This window comes from Nothobranchius furzeri, chromosome 6, assembly GCF_043380555.1.
Source record: "Nothobranchius furzeri strain GRZ-AD chromosome 6, NfurGRZ-RIMD1, whole genome shotgun sequence".
In the NCBI taxonomy this organism is placed as follows: Eukaryota; Metazoa; Chordata; class Actinopteri; order Cyprinodontiformes; family Nothobranchiidae; genus Nothobranchius; species Nothobranchius furzeri.
In genome coordinates, this window is record NC_091746.1 from 75,118,969 (window position 1) to 75,131,566 (window position 12,598).

At 44.0% G+C, this 12,598-nt stretch overlaps 1 protein-coding gene across 6 annotated transcripts in view; it reads right to left on the bottom strand.

The window, feature by feature from the left end:
• Positions 1-325: 325 nt before the first annotated feature.
• The window catches only part of grin1a (glutamate receptor, ionotropic, N-methyl D-aspartate 1a), a 66,056-nt gene continuing 53,783 nt past the window's right edge, over positions 326-12,598 (bottom strand). For 2 of the 6 annotated variants that reach the window (XM_054744722.2, XM_054744724.2), the window contains 3 exons: positions 9,609-9,635; positions 8,851-8,961; positions 326-2,094 (listed from right to left, as the gene is read on the bottom strand). In XM_054744722.2, coding sequence (XP_054600697.1) covers positions 2,026-2,094; positions 8,851-8,961; positions 9,609-9,635 — 207 coding nt within the window. In that variant the 3' untranslated portion in view covers positions 326-2,025. The remainder of the gene's footprint in view (positions 2,095-8,850; positions 8,962-9,608; positions 9,636-12,598) is intronic. The other 4 variants (XM_054744723.2, XM_054744727.2, XM_054744725.2 and 1 more) reach the window with 3 other exon arrangements.

The following is a 12,598-nucleotide window of genomic DNA, read 5'->3' on the forward strand; positions in this document are numbered from 1 at the left end:
CAGTTTGGACCCCTTAGTACCACTTTAGTCTGGTTTAAACACCACAGCCTACATGAGTATGGTTGCTGACCATGTTGAGACACCAACGTTCCTAATAAGGATGTTTAGTTGCTACCAGATTGTAGCTTTTTTTGCGTTGGCCAGTATCGATTAGCTTTGGCAGCCATCTTGAATCAGGTTGAATTGCAGATGTCCGTCCAGCAAAGACTGAGTTCAATTAAAATCTGTCCGGGTCATGACATCTTTTTTCTAACACAGACAAATGCAAACACATACAGACACAGACTTTAATAGCCACCTATTGCATTATTTAAAAAACTTAAGATTTGGTAACATCATATATTTTATTTACAGTTGTATAAATAAGACGATTCAATGCAAGATCTTTACTGGAAAATGTAATAAAAACAAGCTAATCTTTCTGTAACTGTGTGTGTGTGTGTGTGTGTGTGTGTGTGTGTCGTCTCCTGTGAGCTGATAACTAGCTTGAAACATTCTTAGCTGCAGTTGCAGCACAAGTGCAGTAAAACCTCCTTGTCTACAGGGAACCAGGTTTTATTTACATTTCATTCATTTTAAGTGGTTCAGGTAAACTGTACATGTCAACAGCACACATCCAAAACCAAACTAAAGCACTGGTCTTAAGACAGAGGCATGCATGGGTATGTGTTAGGCTGTAATAAAACAGCCTTTATCTCTAATAAAAGTAATGTAGAAAAAGATTTGTGGAATAATTGGCAAAGTTAAAATGTCTAAGCAATGTTTGGTAATTCAGTCTGCTTTCTTAACGATTTTTTTTCAATCAATGTTCTTTGGGGAGGTGCCTTGGCATAAAGTGCGATGCAGTGGCAGACTCCAGAGAGGACATGAGCTTGGAAACAGCAGTGGTTTCTCATCTCCACAAAACGGGAAACGGCCTGTTTTTGCATCTAACCAAGACCTGCACAAAGGCGGCCAATCGTAGTTTTCAATTCACTCGAGTTCCTTCGTGTAAAAGTTCCCCGGTGCTGCGCAGCCAGGAGGTTTTGCATGAAAGACCGAGTGCTGGTTGGGTGAAAAACCTGGCCCTTTGATGCAACCCTTTCAACACTGGAAATGAGAAAGACTGCTGCTGCAGGAGAGAGGGGCAGAGTGGCCGTCGCCAATGGCCTCGAGTCATACTCTTAAAGAAGCTTCAGTCTAATTCAACAAACTGCTGATAATCATGCCATCTGGTTATCTTTGAAACATGTAAAACAATCTGCTACCTTTGGTAGGTTAGTGCAAAATTAGGGGGGAAGATAGAATTTTAACGTATACATCCTAAAAAGTATTCATTCAAATACATAAGAGCTGCTTTTCACACACGAGCACACACACATGCTTATTTTCCATTTCCGTTTGTATACGAGACAAGCCAGATGCTCCGTTTTAATGCTATGATTAGTGCTTCTTAATAAAGAAATTTGTCTAAAGCATTTAAAGTGTCAAGAAAACACGTATAGTTCCTATTAAGAATAATTCATCTCCACTGACGCTTACAGTACTTCTCGTATTGCACTAAAATGTTAGGAAAACGAAACATTTCAGCGGTTATTAGGCCCTAATTGGAAGTGATATGTCAAATACAATATTTGCAACTTTTCTTTCCTGCAATGAAACCAAACTAAATCCGGTTCTCTAAACGCTATGCATCTGCTAAGCAAGTTAGAAAACATCAAACATTAAGTTCATGTGAGTAAATCAACAAAACGAGATTAAGTAAGTTAAGCTAAGAGTATAGAGAAGGAAAAGTTGGAGTCCGATGAGTTTTCTGTGCATGCTCGGCGATCCGACAAACATCTAAGATCAGATCTTTTTTAAAAAGGTGCAAAGTTCAGTGTCGTCAGCCTTCTCTTCAGCGGACTGTTTCCACACACCTCCACAGCTTCGGCTTTGCCGACAAAGCGACCGTGGAGTAATCCCCCCGTTCCTTTGCTCTCTTTCTTTTCACATCATCTTGTTTCCTCTCTCCTCGAGGAGCGAATGTCCACGCCGCCCTCGTTTTTACACCACGGTGCTGACAGACGGGTCCGACAAGTTGAGTTGGCCCGTGGCGTCAGTAGGTGGGAACTGCTGCAGAGGTGAAGAAACACGAAAGCAAAGGATGACAGGAGACAGAAAAAAGTCAGTTTTTGCCACAAAAGTGTCATTCAGCAGTTAGTTAATGTAACCGTTGGGTTTATTTTTATTTACAGAAGCAGGAGGACGCTCCAACCCATCTCAGGTGATTGTTGTTATTAATAAAGTTTGAATTTCCTGTCTGAACCTGAGATGGGCTAGAGGAGAGCAGACGAGAGTCTCAACAACAGCAAGTCTGATGCTAACACCGTTAGCAACACGACTGGGCGATCATTTCCTGTCACGGAGAAACTAGTCGTTTATCTCCACACAGTCATTAGGATTCATGCAGTTCCTCTAAATTTAGCCACTCAGAAGGAGGAGATGAATTATTGACCGTTGTGTGAGACTCTCAGGTCCAGTCTCTCCTTCCCCGTGCTTCTTTAGAGTGCTAAAGCAAAGAGGACTCCAGCTTCATGCATGTTGTTGGTCTAAGGGCAGAGATATGTCTGAGGAGATAGTTTAGATCTTTTAAAGTCTTTTTCTGTGAAATAAAATGATGAAACAATTATTTCTCGTAGCTTTTGGTTTCAGTTTGGAAAAACGGACTAGTTCTGACTGTGCTAATTAGCTAACAGCTAGTAGATTACTGTAATCCTAAAACAACTTTAAAGAGCAAGTCATCCCAAATTATCTTATTTTCCTGATAAACTATATAAATGCGTGTCTAATCGTGCTGCAGACACGTGTAGTCAATAGTTTTGCACTTGAGTGCATTTTAGTTCAAATTTAAATTTTCTGCCTAAAACTGTCAGTGTTGTGCCGTCGTCAGGTAAAGACTCTGCACTGCATTTAAAGCTGCCATCGCTACTGGCTAAGAGGTACCGTAGAACGTTAGCTGGTACCATATGATGTCACAATGTCGTGAGTCTCTGTGGCTGTGTCTCAATTCAGGGTCTGCATCCTTCGTCGGCCGGTTACGTCACAGCGCCGCGACCAGGCCTGTCCCAATTCGAAGACTCCTTCAAATGCGGTCGACGAATCCGGCCTTCTTTTCGCCTGTATGAAGGATGGGTCCGGTGTATCCTTCAATGGTTCACATTTCCCAAGATGCCTTGCGGGCCAGACGGCAGAACTTTTAAAAACAATGGCGGACAGTGAAGCGGGAGCTGTCGGAGAGGATTGCGCGTATAAATGTCAGTATAAACTTGAAAACTGTTAGGTTAAGGGCTTTTTGTGACACATGAACGTTATTTTAGTTAGAAATGTTACAGTAAAAGTGATTGTATTGCGGTCTCGGCTCGTATGTTCGGCCACTCGGTGTCGCACTTCTCCTGCTACGTTTCCCCCTGATTTTAATAGAAGTTTGTATTTTAGGGACAAAAGAGAAAACCAGGGAATTTATTAAGCTTAGGGCGGAGATGGACCACCTGATCACTGGAGCAAAGTATTCGGCGGCTGTGGCTTGGAGGTACAATAACATCTCATATTTTAAGTTTAGTTTTTTCTGCAAAAACATGAAAGGAATAACCCGTTGTCCTCTTTTCTCTTCCTGTTTCTTTTCTTACATGTTTGTTAAGACTATTCTGGAGAAAATGGACATCCAGGGGAAGGTGACAGCGATGACCAGCTTCTGGAGCTGATCAGGGAGGACATGAGGCTGCAGAGGGAGGTAGAGCAGCAGAGGGCACAGGAGAGAAGGGAGAGCTTTGACAGGCTTGCTAGAAAAAATGGTTAATAAAGATTAAACATGTACATATAAAAGAAATATCTAAATAAAATCAGTTCTGCATTAAACTCTTGAATTTTATTTTTGTTTACAAATGAGAATTGTTTACTAGAGGGTATCCGCTGGGTCTTAAAGTCTTAAAAGGTGATAAATGGGTTTTGGTCAAATGAAGACCCTTAGAAAGTATTAAAAACTATTATCACATCTTTGCTCAGGCTCAGCTTGTCGAAAGTATTTTCTCTGAATTAGCTCTCCAACAGTCAAGGAAATGATTAAAACGCTAAATAAAACGACGAGCTCCATCGTAAAGTTCCTTCTCCCTTCTGCTCAGCGGTTCCACGGTTGCTAGGCGACGGAACGTTCGCCCAGGGAGTGGAGGGAATTCATGAAGGCTAGGCCTGTCCAAATTCACAGCCGTTAACATCCGGTCTACTCGGCCGACGGAGGACCCAGCCCACGTCGGCCGAGTAGGCTGGGTCCTTCGAAGGATGCAGACCCTGAATTGAGACACAGCCTGTGTGTGTGTGTGTGTGTGTGTGTGTGTGTGTGTGTGTGTGTGTGTGTGTGTGTGTGTGTGTGTGTGTGTGTGTATTTGTTAGCGGCTCCGCCCTCTCCTTCTGCTAGGCAACAGCATTTGAAGCATTTTTCAAACAGGAAGTGGGAGTTGAGTAAGAATCTGGTAGGGGGTGACTTGCTCTTTAAAGCCTTAAAGAGCAAGTCAACCCCTACCAGAGTCTAACTCCACTCCCACTTCATGTTTGAAAAATGCAACACATGCTGTTGCCTGGCAGACCGAGAGGGCGGAGCCGCTAACAAACACACACTCAGGCTCATGACAGCATTGTGACATCATAATGTACCAGTTTACATCATAGCATACTTCTTAGCCAATAGCGGTGGCAGATTTAAATTAGAATACAGTGCAGAGTTTTTACCTGACAACGGCACAACACTGCCAGTTTTAGGCAGAATATTTAAATTTTAACTAAGATGCATTGAAATGCCAAATTATTGACGACACGTGTCTGCAGCACCATTAGACACTCGTTTATTTAGTTTATCAGCAAAAAAAAAAGTTTATTTGGGGGTGACTTTCTCTTTAAATACCTGTGCCCCTGATCATTTTTACGTTTGTTTTCAGGATTGTTGAAACACTCAGCTGTTGGCAAAGATATTCATGAGCAGAGCAACGGAAGGCCAGTGGACAGTCGTTTTAGACTCATTATGTCTTCTTTAGTCTATTAGTGATTAGCAGGTTTGTTCAAACATAAAAAAAAAGATTTTTGTCATTTCATATTTCAGAAGGCTGCAGTCCAATCGTGTCAAAGTAAAATTAAAATCCCATCAATTTTTGCAGGTTTGAACAGAAGAACCTGATAAAAATAATGTGTTGTTTTTGTGTGGCTTTATTCTTCGTTGTCTCTAATTCTGAGCATCGAGGCTATTTGGTTCCTGATTAGCACAGAAAACAAAGCAAAGCATTTATTCATTTAGGGCACGGATGTCCGAAATTTACGATTTTGGGTTAAAACCATCAGGTTGAAAGTTCTCACAGGCCCCAAAAAGATTAAAATCCTGGAAACACGATTTTACGGTGATTTATTATTTTTTGCGCTGCTCCTAAATTGGCCTCATATTAGGAAAGATCAGAGGTAGTGCGACTATATAAACATCTATACACAACAAAATGCAACCGGGGACTCTGGGATTTACCAGTGAAGTGGTGCATTGTGTAAGAATCAAGTAAGATTTCTACTGTGAAATGATCACAAACAGTTGAATGTCTCATTCATGTTAGAAGAAAATTTACAGTAAAACATTTTATTCTCTGCCAGCTTTAAGGTTTGTCAGTTTTACTCCTTTCAAAATAAACCAAGCAGGGACATAGCTAGAGGTTCCTGTGTCTTCTGCGAGCTAACGCTGCACTGCTAGCATTTGTAATTTGACACTGGCCGCCAAAAAGCTCCGGAGTTGTTTAAAGAACTGAAGCCAGTAAAGAGGAGCGACCCAGAAGTTATTTCTTATACCCCTACGAAGCCACGACATCTTTTTGTTTTACTCTTATATCAGGCAAAAAAAGCTAACATTGAGCTAACAACACGAACAGTGAATTAGAAGCAAAAAGTCATCTCGAAAAATATCTCAAGCTACTTTTTCAATCTACAACAACTCAAATTACAGTGAAATGTGTTTGTGTAAGGAAAAATTATTCAAACGTGGCATTTTACTTTCTTTAGAACTAAAACAGCAAGCTAACAGGCATACGGTAAAAAACAACACTTCCTATATTTTTGGGGCATGTTACCATAATAAGTATAGTAAGTGCTCCCTACCGTAAAATACCCAAAAGTGCTAGCACCAGATATGACAATGCATTTATCGACTTATCAACTAACTGTGTCTGACTCGTGTTTGTCCTCTAGAATCCTCTGGTGCTGATCCGTAACTTGCAATAGCCATGAAACTCATGGAACAGGAGTGAGAAAAGGATTGCAGTACCTACATTTGACCACAAGATGTCACCTTACTTTAATTCTTACACACTGCACCTTTAATGAGCTCCTGTTGAAGGGTTAAACCTGCTTAAGGTGTTCTGTCAGGAGTAGTTCCACACAAGACATTTGTTTGAATGCACTCCACCGCGGAGTTTGCAGATACCTTTTTTAGACTCACTTCATCCGTATCTTTGATTACAGCTGGGGTTCGAAACTTGAAAAAGTACATAAAAATGAAAAGGAACAGCAAAATGCAACCATATCCTCCAAAAGAAGCATGGACTACACAGCTGCTCCAGACAAACACGGTGTCTTCAGGTGTGTTTTGGGTTGGTTTGAGAACGTCAGGTGAACCATTTCTCCAAACTGATATCATTCAAACCGCGAGCTACAGAGCCTTCCTTTAGAAGATCTGAACTGTCTCTTCAAAGCTGATTCAATTAGGTTTTTGTGGAATTAACAGGTAAAACGTTGCTAAACCATCTCATTGTTGTCAGCTGCAGTAAACAAGAAAATAATGATGTTTTTGGAAGATATTATCTCCATTATCCAATCCACACTACATCGCTGGTCAGTGTCATTCTTCTCATTCAAGCACAACAAAGTTCTAAATAAGAGCTAATAAAGCCAAAAATATCCAAGCTTATGATGCAACTAACATGCTAACAGGTGGAGCGACATCCAGACTGAACAGCTTTTAAAGAATCAGAGTGGATGTCCCTCATCCCCTTGACCCACTAAGTTGCATCATCATCTTGTAGCTTACAGCCCGGTTTGGTTCTCCTCATGTCTGTTCCCTGCTAAGAGCACTTCCTACTGGGGTCAGAGACACTTTACTGACATCACAAGCACAGGTAGGGCTTATCAAGCTACTGTTTCTACAGTTACTACAGCTACGACAGGTAAAGCTATTAGCATGCTAGTAGAGGAAGAGCAGGAGGAGCAGTGTGACATGTGGGTGAGGGACACACTCAAGTCCATTGATATCCATTAATATAAAAGAAGAACATTTATATAAAATTAAAATAATGGTTAAAGACTGAAGATGGTAGGTCTTTTATTTACAGCATCTTTTAAAAATTACACTAAATCCTTCCAGTTTCTCCGTCAGGGCTCTACACCAACATCCAAACCTTGAGCAGACATGAACAAAGGCGGTCACGGTCTTTGCCTCTTGATCACAAAACCAGTGAGTGCTACTGGGCGACGGCCAGAGGAGAGTAAAGGCATTGGTGCATAAAGATCCGTTAACACACGAGGAACAAGAGACAGAAAATCTATTTAAGCTTAAATTTATTTTTCTTTGCACTTGGTTAGCTTATAGCAGCAGCTAGCGAGTCGGCTTCTATCCAGAGCGTTTCTGGGCTAACTCCAGCCATTGAAGCTGTTTCTGCTCGTTTTAGAGATGAACGGGACGGATTTGATCCGGCCAAGCAGCTACAAATAACTGCAGGTCGCTGCTTTCTTTGTCATGTTTCTGCAGCACGCGCTCCCAGTCTAAAGCAGCAGAGCTTTTCAACTCGGCTGTGGAAGGAAAAGCACGAAAATGCCCCGGACACTTTCAGTGAGCTGCAGCAAAAGTGTGAAGAAAGGCTGTGGAAGCTGTTGGGACGTGTTTTTATGCTTGCCTCGTGAGAGCCTAAGACTTCACAGAGTTTCTGGCCCAATGAATTAGGTTGAACATAAAAGAAGACCGTCGTCATCACCTGAAAATATACCCTGAAAGAGGCATGCACAGTTCAGACCACAAGGACGCTGGAAATTAAAGAATAATTATGACAAAGCAAAAAAGTTAAATTATTAATAGAAATCCATGAGTGTGATCCTGCAATAGACTTGTTGGTCATTAAGGCGACACGCCGGTCGTCTTCTCAGGAGGACGGGACGTCACGGCTGCCTTGAAGATGGATTTGAAAACAAAAAGGAGACGGAACACGAGAGCATGCTCATGAAAACAAGCAAAGAACCAAACTCAGGAAGTGCAGGACTGGTGCAAAGAAACGATGGGATCAAGCAATTAAAACAACAGGACGTGATCACAAATGCATCAAACTGACACGCACTCACTACACCTCATCGCAGGAAAAATAAAAAACTACCAGAACCCACGTCCAAACCAGAGGCAGCAAGGAAGAGCAGCCCAAGACAAAACAACACCGGCAGAGTGCTTGCTTTTGTTGCCCCAGCCTCTAGAAAACCTGATGATTCCAGGACCTTTGATCAGATTCAGGACCCAGCAGCTACTCTAGGCTGGCCTGGCCAGCAGATTCTCTCTCTCGTCGAACTAAAGGAGCTGTAAACCCTAAATGGTGATGGCTGATCGATGGTGAAGGGACAGACACTTGGCAGAAGGTCGCGCAGAGCCGCGTGGAAATGAGTGAGCTGGAATGGGACTTTCGTGGTTGGATTTATGGGGATGTATGCAGAGCGGACAGAGAAGGAGGAAGATTATACTAGAGACAGAGGAGGAGGAGGAGGAGGAGGAGGAGGAGGAGAGAAAAGAGGAGGAGGCGTCAACGGGAAGTCGTTGCTTCTTCGTCTTCTTACCGTGTCTTTGGAGGACCTACGTCTCTTGATGCTGGAGGCCAGGGTGGTACTGATGGACCTAAAAGAGGCTTTCTTTTTGGGGTCGGGCTCTGCTCTACCACTTTTCCTATCCTAAAATAAATATATGTAGAAACATTATTCATGCTCTATGGCCGGGGTGAGGACTGTGATCTCAGTCTCACCCGATTTCTCCATCCACCCCCAAAAACAACAGCACCCACCACCCCCACGGTAACCTTCATTATCTAGGTGCTTAGAGGGACCCAATAAAGCCTAGAGCATGTGAGAAAGCAAGAGTGAGAAAGAAAGGGGATAAAGCTTGTTAGATGTGAGTGTGGCAATAGTCTGTTCAGCCTGGTATGAGGGCGCTGGGCTACGGTTTATGCAGCGTTATCACACTAGGACTGCACAAGATGGCAGTGTAGTCCTCCAGACACATTCACTCAGCCCCTAGAAATGCACTGGAATGGGTGATGACTCGTAAAGATGTCAAGGTGAGATACCTATATTGCTTTGATCATCTAAAAGGATTCCTACCGCTCCAACACGCCCTCTCGAGGTCTACCCTACACTGAACATTCAGACGCTTACCTGTGACAGTCAAGGAAAACAGGCCGGCTTTACCATAATCCTACTAGACGGCAAGCCGGTGTGGTGCCCTCCCTCCCCCGCACGTGCCCCACAGCTACTCTCACAAGGAACTCAATCATTCGTGTGCAGAAATAAAGAGAATAAAACTCATATTAAGGAATTCTTACATCCTGAGTCTCTAGAGAGGAAGAGGGCTGCATAGAGGGGGGAGAAAAGAAAAGTAAAATAAATGTCCATCCACCTGATCAGTACTTTAAAGAAGATCCTTAAGCAAATACGGGAACCAAGGGCGAGTACTTATATAAATACATATATATGTATATGAAGAGAGAGAGATATAAACTAGCAAAGCAAACATCCACATCCAAAGCCAGGCAGGTATAGAGATTGGGAAGCTACATTATTGGATGCCACTGAAGTGCATATCAAAGGTAGCGACAAAGGTCGGTAACTGAAGCCCATTTAAAGTCATTATACCGTAATAACCGGTATAATGGAAATTCACCCCACACACAAAGGAATGGGATGGAGTATGATGTAAAATAATAGTCTAAAAAAGAGATGGGATGAAAGGATACCGGCTGTGGAAGTGATCCCTTACTTGAATTCAAAGGCACAAAAGAAAAAGTCGTTGCTGAATGGATGATCCTGCAAAGGGACGTCTAAGATGGATGCTGATAAAAGAAGATGTGGTGGGTTGCTGAGCGGCGGCATCGAGGGAGGCCCTTGGGCTGGGCAGGGCAGTGTGGTGTGAATTTCAACATGCCAAAACGTTCTTATGGATGGAGGAGGGGGGGGCGTGTTGGAGAGGAAAACATAGAAGAAGAATTAAACATAAAACAAACAGCATGACAAATTCATCCTGGCCAGCACTGGCCCCGCAGTACATCCTCTTTCATCAGGTCACATGACTTGGCTCTTTCAGGGCACATTTGCACCATCGCCCCTGCCGACCAGCACTTTTCTCTCAACCCCCTGACAACACATCAGGTGGCAAGCAGATACAGATGAGAATGGGCCTTGGGCTAATCGGCGTGTGACGTTTACTGGATTTACGGAGAGTAAAATCTTTCTTTTTGGGTTTCCTGTTGGAAAATGACACCTTTTTGTTAGTAAGTGGATTTGAGTGCAGCGTGTTTGTTCGGGAAAAATCGATGCCCAAGTGGAGTCAGCTCTGTTCTGGTAACCTTTACTTTCCAGCATTTCTATTGGCTGCACGTCCGAGGCTGCAGGAGCGCAGCCCGGCTGCTCTGAGGCCTGATGAGGTGCTGCGTGCGCACAGTCCCGGCCGTGCTGGGTCGGAGGAAGCCAACGATGGCACTTGCACAACGTACGGCAACTGCCCGTTTCACGCTGGAAACGGAAGCAAACTGCCATAGTACTCCATCATTCTCGTGGGGTTTCTGTCACTGTGACTCTGGTTGTAGGTGTGTGCCGAGAGTGCACGTCTGAGTAACGTCTGATCGGGACACAGGGAGAAGAAAAGCAGCAGAAACAACACAAGTGATGTAAATCTTTATAAACTTTAAATGCTCACTCACAAAAAGATAATTACTTTTTAAATACTGCCAGGTCTTGACGATGCACCTTTGTTTGCATAACTTTATTTTACAAAGACAAACATAGTATTTCTGTTTTTTGTAGTGTGGTTAAGTGGAGTAGATTTGACCAGTGTGTGTCGTACCAGCAGTAGATGCGTGCAGTTGTTGGTAAAAATCTCATGAAGGAATCAAAAACCTGATAGCTATTGCAAATGACAGTTTTGATGATAAAGTTACGATTTTTAAAAGCTGTCTCCGTGTGCTCTAGACGAATGTACACTTTGCTGAGTAATCAAATTAATACTAAAAGGAACCCGTTTCTGGTTGGAGAGACTGACCCCCAAATTAAACAGATTTTTTTAGGTTAATCGTCGTCGTCTTCCTCCGCTTATCCGGGTCCGGGTCGCGGGGGCAGCATCCCAACTAGGGAGCTCCAGGCCGTCCTCTCCCCGGCCTTGTCCACCAGCTCCTCCGGCAGGACCCCAAGGCGTTCCCGGACCAGATTGGAGATGTAACCTCTCCAACGTGTCCTGGGTCGACCCGGGGGCCTTCTGCCGGCAGGACATGCCCGAAACACCTCCCCAGGGAGGCGTCCAGGAGGCATCCTGACCAGATGCCCAAACCACCTCAACTGGCTCCTTTCGATCCGGAGGAGCAGCGGTTCTACTCCGAGTCCCTCCCGAATGTCCGAGCTCCTCACCCTATCTCTAAGGCTGAGCCCGGCCACCCTACGGAGGAAACTCATTTCGGCCGCTTGTATCCGTGATCTCGTTCTTTCGGTCATTACCCAAAGCTCATGACCATAGGTGAGGATTGGGACGTAGATCGACCGGTAAATCGAGAGCCTGGCTTTCTGGCTCAGCTCCCTCTTCCCCACGACAGATCGGCTCAGCGTCCGCATCACTGCAGACGCTGAACCAATCCGCCTGTCGATCTCCCGATCCCTCCTACCCTCACTCGTGAACAAGACCCCGAGATACTTAAACTCCTCCACTTGAGGTAGGACCTCTCCCCCGACCCGGAGGTGGCAAGCCACCCTTTTCCGGTCGAGAACCATGGTCTCAGATTTGGAGGTGCTGATCCTCATCCCAGCCGCTTCACATTCGGCCGCGAACCTACCCAGCAAGAGCTGAAGGTCAGAGCTGGATGAAGCTAGGAGGACCACATTGTCCGCAAAAAGCAGAGACGAGATTCTCCTGCCACCAAACTCGACACACTCCACACCACGGCTGCGTCTAGAAATTCTGTCCATAAAATTGATGAACAGAACCGGTGACAAAGGGCAGCCCTGGCGGAGTCCAACCCTCACTGGGAACAGGTCCGACTTACTACCGGCTATGCGGACCAAACTCACGCTCCTCTGGTTTTAGGTTTATATAACAAATAAATGAAAGACCAAGGACACTGAGAAATGGTTTTCTACTTGTTGTTTTTGACATTTGATCAGTCACTCTGAGCTCAACATGCAGGCTAAACAGGACAAGAGTTTCCTAACACTATTTTCTGAACTGGCCGCTGAAAAAAAATGGATGAGGAAACTTATAGATTAGAAAACCAGTCCAATCTACGTCACATTTCAAATGAACATTCGTGTACGCATCCATCTTGACTCGCTA